This window comes from Photinus pyralis, unplaced genomic scaffold (assembly GCF_008802855.1).
Source record: "Photinus pyralis isolate 1611_PpyrPB1 unplaced genomic scaffold, Ppyr1.3 Ppyr1.4_unclustered_Scaffold778, whole genome shotgun sequence".
Taxonomy (NCBI): Eukaryota; Metazoa; Arthropoda; class Insecta; order Coleoptera; family Lampyridae; genus Photinus; species Photinus pyralis.
In genome coordinates this window covers 4,485-16,741 of record NW_022172241.1, presented here as the reverse complement: position 1 = coordinate 16,741, position 12,257 = coordinate 4,485, and the positions used below count along the sequence as shown (strand labels likewise).

Here is a 12,257-nt window from a genome sequence, read left to right as displayed (position 1 = left end):
CGTTACATTTTCTAGACATGTGAAGTTGTAAAACGGGCCTAAAGAACATTTAATGGGCGTTGTCTAGTGCTATTTTGCTAGATGCACTAGAGAAAACTTTCACAAACACTTTTCACGCACTCCTCCACGCATTTTTATCGCTGATTATAATAAGCTACCTTGCTTTTAATCGCTGATAAAAATTTACCTGGCTTTTAATCACTAACAATCATTTGATTGATTAGAATTTGAAACAATCATCATGCTGATTGATTAATCCTTATTTCCATGTATATATAAATGGTATACGACCATTTGTATTTGAAATTCTATCTATTAGATAGGATAGTGTCGCACCGCTTCAATAAATAAATAAATAAAACTCTTTATGCTTTCAAAAGTATTCCAATGGCTTTTATGAACAATCTAAAGTCCGTTTAAAAATTTGCTAAGGAAAGTAGGATCCCTCCGTTTGTTTTATTAAATTGCATTATTGGGTCTTGAGTGAACCTACATTAGCTAAATAAATTTAGAGATATATCTACAGTTCAAAATGGAGTAGGAGAATGAGCTTGATGACAATCATCACTTTCTATAAGTACCTACAGATGTGTAATATGGGTATTACATTGCAGTCAATCCCAGCTCTATTATTTTAATGTCATTCCTCTATTACACAACAAAGAAAAATAACGCCATATTTTGTTTTTCAAGATGTTGATTCTTAAATTACATTGTTAGTTACAAAGACACAATCATTACTTGTCACTAGATTAAAATTCTATCTAGATATGATTTTGTCTACTCAACATCCTCTGGTCTAACTGGATTTTTTAAAGGAATGACCGATTTTTGCTTAACATCCCTTGAGCAAGCTTTTCGCATATCTATAATCAAACTTTATAATTGAAATCATTGTAGGAACACGGTTACCATAAGCATCCTCATCTGGATCACCCGAGTAATATTCTAAAACCGTACGGTATACAATATATCCCAAATTGGTGTACATATTAATAGCAACTTTGTTGCTCACTCTCACAAACAAATCAACAAAGTACGCTCTTTTCCTGCAAGCAACTTTTAATTTACTTAAATCATGGGATGATGGTTACTTTTCAGATACATCTTCGAGAAAGTTCATCAACGTAGCGGCTACACCCAACCGTCGATATTCCGGTGATACAGTTAAGGCAGTTACGTGGCCATGCCAATTCTCACCGTGCCCTTCAGCTTTACCCATAACTGCAATGTGAATTTACAAAATTATAAGTTTCAGGTTACCCGTACTCACTGTAGCCCATTATCTCTCCACTTGGAGATTCCGCAACTTGAAAATACTCTGGCCAATGGGCCAAATATTGCATGTAAAAGGATAAACCGTAGGTCTCGGTCAGAGGATCCAGATTACTAGTGGATAAATGGATGTCAGTTATTCACTACGTAATGTCCTTTTATACTTACACGTTATTAAATTTGTACATATCATTACAGGTAAAAGGGCGTAATGTGGTCATTATTAGCTTTTTCTGTTTAGAGGTGGTGGAAATAATCTGAGGATTGTGAGGTTATAATAAAATTATTATGGCCAAAATGTAAACAAATCTTTTTTTATACAGTATCATTTGTCATACATCACATTGTCACACAATGTCATACATTTTGATAAAATCTTATTTATAAAAGGTGGAAGGCGATCATAATTAGTTATGTTGTCTATACAAAGGCACTCAAAATGCTCACAATTTGCAATGAAATCAAAAAATGTCCCTGTGTAACAGTATTATACATAAATAGATCCAAGTGTTTTGTGTTAAGGGTGTTGCCTAACCAATAACGTTTCCTACGTAAGACTTTATTTTTGAGTGGGCGGGGTTTCAGCCAAGGCTGCCGAGTGATGTCATGGTATACACAGCCGCATTTCAACTGAACTGTCAAATCAAACTCTTTTTATGTCATATTCACGTGGCCCATCAAAATAAACCAAACATCACTGCAGATACCGATGTTTTCATAAATTGCGGTGACCTACATGGAATTTGTTAAATTTTAGTAGTCCATTATTCAGTCAAAGAAACCTTTCCTATCTTAAAAATGTTATGTTAGGTTATTATATCTTTGACAACGTCCAAGGTTTCACTGACAGTAGTGCAGCCTTATCCTTTGTTCTAAAACAATAAAATAAGATAACTATGATAAATTTGATGTGATAACGGTCTCACTCCTTTATTGAATTTCGGTGATATAACTGTGTCGCAACGATGATGCTCGAAAATGAAAAAATCGCACAGGAAAGCGACGAGATTCAAGAAACACAGAACGGGGAACCGTCTGACGTGCAGTACCAAACACTGCAAGATCTTTGCGAAAATAATATCAACTATTTCGTCAACGACAACACCCCTAATGGACAACGACTACATCAGTCATTCGTGGCTATCAAAGAAGCAGTTGAGAACGTTCGGCCTATAATTATCGACCTATATAACATTTCACTAAAGTACAACTTTGAGGAAAATTATCCGGCGAACGGCTATTATAGTTACATATTAATGGTGGAGGGCACCATTTCCCATCTAGTACAATTTCATAGGAAAGTGTGTTTAAAGCGTCATAATATTTTATTTCGGAAATCTTCGTACGCAAAGTGAGTACTATATTTCATAGATTTTCGCTAATTGCTTGTTCTTAGAGAGATGGAGTCGTACGTAAGTTTATTAAAAAATTTAGTTACTTTTGGAGAGGGTCTAAAGCTACTGAGACTAGCCGAGAAAGACGGTTGTTTAATTCTCGACAATTTACCCGAAGATCTGATTGCCAAAAGTAAAGAGATCGATCAGCACACTTTCTATGGGAGAAATCTCGGGTTTCAGGTATGTAAATTTGCTTTGGGAGGAAAAACGGCCAATGTAAGAGAAATTTTTCCACTAAAAACTAATAATTAATGATTTTTTTTTGTAAAACATGACCTTCAATTCTTCAAGTACTAATTTACTCATGAATTATTCTTATATAAAATCATGTAAATTGCTAGTTCTTTTTGTAATACATAGCTTTATAGTTTGATTACAACATGATTATACAAAGTACTCCAACATTTCAAGGATGTTATCATGTCCTATGAGGTCATTAAAATAAGATTCATTTTATTTAAATACTATTTTTCTGTGGTACTAACGTTTTTAGCCTTGACATTGTAATTCTATGCCATTACATATTTACTTCACTAGACAATTTTAATAAAGTAGGTACACAGGGTGTACCATTATAAAATTATTTTACAAAAGAGATTGGCGAAAAATTACACAACCCCTGTAATTTGGTCATTTCTCTACTTTAAAAAATAGTAATCATTATGAATTTACAAAGTGAACTTGAATTACAATTGAAGTTTGCAGTTTAACTGCTATCCTGTACATAGGCCACTTTCCTAAGTACTTCTACTAAAGGTAACCTTTTTACGCTTCAATATAATTCATTGATCTATCTATATAATGTCAAGGATAATGTTGATAAATTATTGTCGTACTGATAGTACAGATATACGTAAAGATACATATATTTGTGCTGATTGCTATCAAGATATGGGTTGATAAGAAAAGGAAAGTACTTATTTTTTGGCCATTATTCTTATTCCAAACAGTTGTATTACTGAAGACGAGAATAAAGGTTACTAAATGCAGACCAAAATAAGTCCTATACATAGTTTCCCATATAAATTTATTTTCGCCTTTTTGTTTCCTAGGTACTTAGGTAGTTATTGCCATCACCGTTTTTTGGACATGTCAAAGTTTCATCAAATGTCGACGTTTTAGGTCATCTTAACCGATTTTTAAAGAATAAAGGGTGTCTCAGTAAATTTTGACCCCTACTTACTTGTTTTTATTCATTTTGGGAACACAAAAAAGTTTCAACTGTACCGTCTGAAAATGCAGTAACTGATTGAATTCAATATACAGGGAGTGTCCAACAAAATACGTTTTCAATATCTTTACTGCGACACCCTGTATATTTTTATTAGTAGTTTCGACTATTCCCATATTTCCTGATTACAAGTATTGTATAATATTAGTGTTTAATTGGGATTAGGTATCACTATTTTTTTTTAAATCTGATTTTAGAGAACTATGAATTACAACTGCAAATTTTGATATTTTGACTTTCAAGGCTGTTTTGTTTTTTTGAACCCCCCACAGCTCCAAATTATAGGCGGTAATTAATTATTTTAAAATTAATTGGGATCCAATCTCCCTTAGTTTTGTGAATCCGTACGACCTATGCTGAGATTTGTCATGCTGTCAATGGCCATCTTTTCAGAAGCCTTCTACAGTCACGGTAATCTTTCAATTTCCTTTAATAGGTCTTATTATTACGAAATTTTTAGGATCGATGTTCTCGAAAGCAAAAAATTCTGTAACGACGACGGCCAAATACATATTAGATCCGGAAGAACGATCGAAGCGAGTCATCAAGATCTTTCAGTACGCCCCGGTGGATTTTTGCAAATCATTTTGGTTTTTGTCGGAAAGCGAATTAATGAAGCAAATGCCGTTGGTTATCGGGCACTCTGTTGCGGTGTCGAAGTTAATACAGATACCGCCTCAGCCTCTAGTGTTAAATACAGGCGATGGAGACATCTCTGTGCCAGTTCCTTACTCGTATATAGGTAGTGTTTCGTTTTGCTCAACACACATTTTTTAGTGTTAGACGTTTTCAGGTAAACGGCCAGTGCAGGTTCGATTAATTTCATTTGAAGCAAGAGAAGGTATGATTGGAGAAGTTGGTACCAAGAACAAGTTGCACCCTGCTAGTAGAGGTATGTATTTGTTGCGCATTTGAAATTTTGTGTTTGCATATGTTTATTAATTACGGGTTAAGCCCATTGTAAAGTGTAAGTGAACCCTGTATATCGGTAATGAAGTGTTTGCGGATCTAGGTTTTATATATACCTATACTCGTACTTATGTCAAGGTGGTTTTCAATTTTGAAATGAGCATGTAAAATTTGGACTATGATTTTTAATTTTTGATGAAAAGTCAAGAGGTTATATCACTACTGTCCACTATTACGTGTATAAGTAGATAATATTTTCATAATAATTTCACCTTTGAGCATTGATTTATTAATTGTTAAAATGTTATGTGTTATTTTTAATTGATCATTTTGAATTAATTATGTTTTATTTTCAGCTTTTATCTTGTTGCTTTTTTCGGATGTGCAAGAAACACCATATGTTTATAGTTTTATTCCTTTTTTTTGCAGAAAATGGGTAATCATAAATTACCATTCTATTGTGATAACATAATCATTTATCACATGATAACTTGATAAGCTATCAAATTATACAATAATTTAAGCCTTTCAAGTCAATAATTTATTGAGATTTGGGAGATAAGTAATTTTAGATTACCGTTTCTGAAGGGAATTTATTATTATTATTATTGTACCAGAGGTGGTCTTAGTCGGTTCTTGCACTGCAACCTTTTGGTCTATTGTGCTCCTCGTTTCAAGGATACCACGATTTTGACAAGTTACAAGTGGTTTGGCGGGTCGGTTTCAGAAGCCTCAGGCAAACCATAGTGTAAGAATAGAATAGTGAAACAACCTTACGGAAAAAAAAGGTAACCAATTTGGACATCGAGATTTTTTAGTTCTGGACGCGACAGTCTGAAAGGGGGGCGCAGAAGTCGTGGATTTTAAAAGTAACCGAGGTTACAAACTCTTAACAATAAATTGCCACTTTGGCGCTACACGAGAATAGATGGCGCGTTTTGCAAAGCGAATTTACAGAGGGAATATTAACCTACTTTTACCTCATTTTAATGCGTAAGAAAAATAAAGAGGCAAATTAATCCATGCAAACATCCCGACAATAATGCTCCTTTGTTATTACATTCTCGAGTATGTCAACTGCGTCATCACATTCTACAGACCTCGTTTAGATAACCTCCTTAATATTTCAAATGTTAGGTACCTACTTAAATACTTATAGTAAAACTACGTTTAAAAGTTCACTGGCACCAAATTCGTATTTTTGCGCGCATGTATTTATATTTTTCCCCCGAATATACGAACGTTTAGAAGTAAGCAATAAATAATTTATAGTTCTACACGTGGCATAATCATCTAGATTTATGATATGTACTAGGTCTAGGCGAGGGTCTAGGTAGTCACGTTGTTGGAAATTCGCAGAATGCGGAATGTAATTTAGGTACCTACTCATTATTAGTGAAACAATAATACAGAATTTTTCTGAAGACGTGATGAACGCACGCAAAAAAAATTCATTCCTGTGTTATTTAATTTACAATGTGCGAACAATTTAATAGCTGTAGGCTCATCTGAACTTTACAATTTTATTTCGAGTTATGGATGCGTCCCACAAAGTTCTAAAAAAAACCTTAGAACGAGTTTTTTGAGGAGGGTCTTCTTTAGGTGGTTCCAGGGCGGTTCTCATTGTGCCAAAGGTGAACTTCTTCTGAATATCATCACTAATCCTACAGTCTTATTAATCATTAAATTAGCTCCCTCAAAAATTAATACAAAGGGAATTTCCAAATATGCAATTCAAAAACAGTAAAAACTTAAAAATTAAAAACTGACGCGTTTATAAAGTCTGTAATGCCATGAAATTATGAAATCAAACAAAAGCGTTTGCATTTCCCATTAGTGGGCTTTGTTTGATCGCAAACTACCATGGCACCACTGATTTGCTTAAAAGCGCCAGTTTTTAGTTATCCAATTTTTTGGTTTTAAAGTTCAAAAAAGCCATAGTATGCATGGATTCGTAATTTTTTTCTCTACAAAAAATCTAAATAGACTTTATCTCTAAAAGAATTAAGGAAGTCAATAATCAGAAATGAAGAAATTACTATTGAATTGCCTGCGATCCTGCACTCTGCTCAGAACAAAACTACCGAAAAAGTTCTTAAAATAGCCATTTCCCTATTTTAAAGATAGTTGCAAATCTTTATCACAAAAAACTTTAGTGCCATTGAAGGGACACCCCACATTTTACACAGAACTTAAATTCTACGTGAACTATACGTCTCTACATAAGGATTTTTTTCGTACCCATTCCTCAGTTTCAAAAGCAAAAATTTTTCATAGTTTTCTTATTATATATGTTCCCGACCTTATGAATTCGCAAAACTGCAGGAAAACCTAATTCGGAGTAGCCGGCAGAATACTCTAAACTGATCTAAGGAAATTCATACACCCGACCTCCGACTGTATAAGCCCAACACTCTGCCACTGAGCAAAGGAAAAGACAAATCTTGATACGAACAGTTTTAGAACGATTGTGGCGTTCTCCAAAACAGGCAAAGATCTCAATCTTTACAAGAAAAAATAGTTGTCAACTCCAACTTCCAAGAGCGACCACAGGAAGTAGGTTTTTGGGCCTATTTTTTAGAGAAATTTTGTAGTTCTGTTTAGAGTTTGGGATACTCCTTTAATAACTTTGAAAATATCAAATCTAAAGTGCAGTTTACTTTATGTGATTTTGCTTACGATTATTCTTTCGAGTTTTGTTAGTGGTTGTTTTGGTGGTTTTCTGTTTACATTATCGGATTTGCTACCAACAATTACGAATATGTATAATGGGACCCGAAAACATTACAACTCGCAAGAGAAATCCTAAGCAAAATCACATAACGTAAACTGCACTTAAATGTAAATGCCTAAAATTGTTTTGATAGGCAATTTATAACAGGAAAACTAGTAGCGATTTAGTTGACACGTTATAATAAGAAAGCTGTAGAAGATTCTTTTGTATCTGAATTACCTTGTTAATTTTTTTTGTTTTACAACTTTATTTTGCGTAATTCAAATTTCAAGTCTTTTTACGCCCCAATCACGTGTCTATTCTGGATACATTCCATGATGTTGATACAATAGCTTGGCTACTTATCTGTCTAATAAATTAATTGGCTCTGAACCTTACAATTAAAAGATTAAACGCCGGTTTTTCATCTTACCGTTGAGGGTGTATGAGGTACTTTTATTAGTAACAATAAAAGTTACTTTTGGAACTCAAAATAGAGACATTTTTCTGGTGAAATGTTGAAGTTCCAACCGGAACCGGAGTTCCTTAATCATTACAAACCGTTCTGTAATGAGATTTTGTGATACCTAAGAACAAAAAAAGAAAGATGCTTTTTAGTATTTCAAGAACAAAATATTGGTGACCATGTTTAGAGTTTCGAGTATTTCCTAAACAGTCATAAAAATTGTATAGCAACTTGTAAAAACAGATACCTACTATGTTTTAAAAGCCACTTTATTAATAGTGTTTTAGATGAAATTTTCTGTGGCTAGCACAGGCACCACCCGCACACCTCCGCATGCGCGTTATGGCCAAAAGCTGTTTAGTCGTTTCTTTTAGGTCTATAAGAATATGTGTACAAAAATTGGTTCCAATCAGTTCAGCCGCTTAGTCGGAAATGGGAATACAGACCGACATCATTGAGATTTTTTTTTATTGGGATTGCTGGTGTATTTCCGTCAAAAAAGTAGAGGTAGTTTTTTTATCCCAATGCAATACCTCCCTCACTAACGTGCGGGTGGTAATAAACCTCCATATAAGTATCGTACGTGTAGCCTGAGCGTACGCGCTGGCTTTGATATGAGCTAACCGATTTGTCTGTTTAATGTCGACAAACTGTAGCCCTTAGCTAACTGTTTCCGAAAACAGAATTCAAAAATTCGCTTTTGTTTCCGAATTATGGCGCGGTAAAAAGGAAGGTATGCCGATAGTCAATTTGAGGAAAAGTTGCACAATTAACCAGGTAGGTATTTATCATGCTCTAAAGAAAACCAGAAAATTCCTATTACTTCCGGTTCCGAAGATATGCCGGACAAACCCAAATTTCCAGATTTCGTTTTCATTTTTTTTTATGTTATTTGAACAGATACAAACAAGTATAAATTGTGCACAACAACAAAATCTGAGACCAATTGATTGTCGTATGTAAAAGTTATGCACGTTTTACTTTTAAAAACAGCATCTCCGGAAATAATTCGTGGGGGGGGCTAAAAAATATATTCTCAACAATGCTACTCAATACAGTGTGTACTTTTTTACGGGTCACTTAAAAAATAAAGTTGATGATTATTTCTCCCAAACGAGACGTCTTGAAAATCTCTCAACGGTCTCTTTATAGGGCACAAAAGGTGGAAATGAGAAAGTGTTTGTTATTTTTTTGTATCTATTCAAATGCCACCAGAAAAAAATAAAAACGAAATCGGGAAATTTCTGTTTTTCTGACATCGGAATTTTTTGGTTTTCTTTAAAGTACGGTGGTTCTTTTCCTCAATTAGACTATCGTCATACCTTCTATGGTTTCGGAAATCCCCATGATAGACATCCTTATCTTGGACACAGTGTATATGCTCATCTTCGTTGCGGATCAACTATCTTGTGTTACCCAATTCGAGATTATGGAATTCAGAACGTAAGGTATGAGTTGTTCCGTATAGAGCTTTTAATTTTTTTTATAAGAAGGTTTATTATCTGACATTAAAACACAATAATGATTATGAAATTTTTGAGTTTTCGTACCATTTTTATACGAATAATATTTCATCAGCACAGTTTTGAAGCAAATTTTGGAATTTTGGAAGTGAACTCCAAAGAAGCTCCCATGCAAAAGACTGACGATTTGAACATGCCGCAAGCTTGAGCGTCATGTAGTCTATTAATTAATTAAACCATTATGTGCAATAAATGAGAGTAATTGTCCATTTTAGGGTTAATGATACATTGTCACGGTGGCGGGTTTGCGGCGCAATCTTCGCAATCTCACGAATGCTACTTGCGAGAATGGGCGAAGCAGTTAAACATTCCTATCTTAAGTGTGGATTATAGTCTGGCACCTGAAGCCCCCTATCCTCGCGCACTTGAAGAAGTCGTTTTCGCTTACACTTGGGCTCTCCAGAACGCGCACTTATTGGGAACAACAGGTACGGATATGAACTTTCTGATCAAATTGGCGATGTCTCTAATGATTTTGACAGCCGAACGAGTTGTTTTTGTTGGTGATTCCGCTGGCGGCAATCTCCTTCTCGGACTAACCCTTAAATGTTTGGCATTAAATCTGCCGTTACCCCAAGGAATTGTGCCAATCTATGCGCCTACGTGGCTTTCCTCGTTTGGCCTTTCACCCTCACGGTTTATGCTGCTAATGGATCCGCTCATACCTATCGGTTTTGCCACACGTCTAATAAAAGGTAAGGTGTTTTTCTCGTACCCTTAGCAAACAACGGATTGTTTTAGCTTATCTCGTGCCTGCCATCAGCAAAGATCCGCCAAAAAGTGATTCAGATACCGAGAGTTTTGAGGAAATTTCACAGTCAGATCTTGTGGAGCTCCAAGCGCATAAGTCGCCTGTTTCAGATGCCTCCGAATCGATTACCTGTGGTTCCCTTAGTTCACCGACAGCAGAAACCAAAGACACCATTAAACCAGTTGACATTAGCGAAATTGACTTTGTTTCCGAAAGTACCACCCAGACCGTTAACCCATCCGATTTTCTTGAGAGATACGTGTTAGGTAAATCTTCAGCATCTGAGCTGAAAGACGGAAGAAACACTTTTTGTTTTTAGATTCTGACACAGACACCGATGGTAACAGAATAGCAGTTTTAAAACAGGAAACTACAACGCAACAGTATGAACACTCAATGCACCAAAGACTCGCCTCTGTTGTTTCAAACTTGAGGCATCGCTTCGGCAGTTGGGTATCTACAAAACAAAATGGCGAAGAAATATTTCTCGACACTAGCAAACCGTACGATATATTAGAAGAATGTAGTCATAAATTTAATACTGACGCTTTTGCAAGCCCGTATCATGCAACGAATGATATGCTTAGTAGGTTTCCGTTAGTCAAATTGGTGGTAAGAAAACTACCACAATCTTCAAATGGTACAAACATATTTTTCAGACTACTCATTTAGATCCATTTCTTGATGATAATGTAATATTTGCAAATAAGTTAAAGAAATTAAACAAAGATGTTACCCTTGATGTATTACCAGGTTTGCCACACGGCTTTCTAAATTTTTCTATGGTGAGTAGATAGTTAGACTGAACTGGAACGCGCGCTCCGTCCCCCAATCCGATCAGGGAGAGACTGCCATATTTACGTTTCTATGGCAGGAGACCGCCAGTGCGCGTTCCAGTATAATAATAATAATAATAATGTGTTTGTTTCCACCAAATTATAAATACAGGCTAAAGCACTAGCGCGCAGCATCGTCGTCTACATGTTTTTCAATCACTATTGGCTAGAAATGTTACCAATAACGCTACCATTGGGTATATTTGAATTTGCCGCTCAACGCGCACTTGACTAGTGCTTTAGCCTGTACAGTTTGGTGGTTGGTTCTGTACAGTTAGAGAATGTATTTTTTTAGGTATCCAAAGAAGCAGAGCAAGGATCTAAACTATGTATTCAAAGGATAAAGGAAATCCTCGATCTAGACAATTTGCCACCTTTACAAACGAGTAGTTAAATCGTTTTAACGGAAAGGAGGACACGCCTAAGCCTAACAAGAATTTGTTAATAAATGTTGATTATAGTTGAATACTCACACTTACGTAAATATGTAGATAGTCATATTTATTGAACTTATAGAAATTGTCACATTTTCTGAGAGGTAGTATTATACGTACTATTATAACTATTACTAAAATGAACAATAATTACTACAATAACAGTCTGTAATTGTTAATAACTTATTATAATGAATTGTGGTAAACTAATTGCTCTTGCATCACAAACCTAAGTAGTTGTAATGTATATACCTAGTCCAAGATTACTGTGTAGATAAAGGAAGACGGTCTAAGTGACACAGTATTTTGAAAAGTTGTCAATACTTCTTAGAAATCTGAGATTTTAAAGCTTTTTGTTTCTCTTGTGTTTTAATATTGATCCCTTTAAAAGTGACTCCTTCCATTGTAATTCCTTATAAATTATTTTGTAGTTTGTGCTTTTGCTGATTTTAAAATCAAAAAATGTGCTAAAATAGCTTTTAAATAGAAATTATTGCAGTTTTAATTGTTGATAAATCCATCCTCGCTTTGTATTGTTCAAAAGGTAGTAAATAATTCAACAACAAAAAAAAACAACTGCAACGCTGGAAAAATCAGAATAAAAATTGCAATTTCACTGTTGCCACTTTTGAAGGGGAATAAATAATTTCACCTATCAGAAAGTGTATTTATTTTCTATTTAAAAATAACAAATTTCACTCCTTGCATTCTGAATGCAATGT

General features: G+C 34.8%; 2 protein-coding genes across 2 annotated transcripts; one reads left to right on the top strand and one right to left on the bottom strand.

Moving 5' to 3' along the window:
- Positions 1-618: 618 nt before the first annotated feature.
- LOC116182830 (N-alpha-acetyltransferase 20) lies at positions 619-1,596 on the bottom strand. The gene is made up of 5 exons (XM_031503385.1): positions 1,444-1,596; positions 1,274-1,389; positions 1,095-1,224; positions 913-1,049; positions 619-866 (listed from the first exon to the last, which is right to left on the bottom strand). Exons 1-5 carry the CDS (start codon positions 1,494-1,496, stop codon positions 781-783), a joined length of 522 nt encoding a protein of 173 aa, XP_031359245.1. The 5' UTR covers positions 1,497-1,596; the 3' UTR covers positions 619-780.
- A 325-nt stretch (positions 1,597-1,921) lies between these two features.
- Positions 1,922-11,895, top strand: LOC116182824 (hormone-sensitive lipase). The gene is made up of 11 exons (XM_031503368.1): positions 1,922-2,626; positions 2,672-2,852; positions 4,236-4,314; positions 4,364-4,645; positions 4,697-4,795; positions 9,730-9,942; positions 9,997-10,209; positions 10,256-10,531; positions 10,585-10,877; positions 10,925-11,050; positions 11,397-11,895. The coding sequence occupies exons 1-11, from the start codon at positions 2,241-2,243 to the stop codon at positions 11,493-11,495; spliced, it is 2,247 nt and encodes a 748-aa protein (XP_031359228.1). The 5' UTR covers positions 1,922-2,240; the 3' UTR covers positions 11,496-11,895.
- The last annotated feature ends 362 nt before the right edge of the window (positions 11,896-12,257 follow it).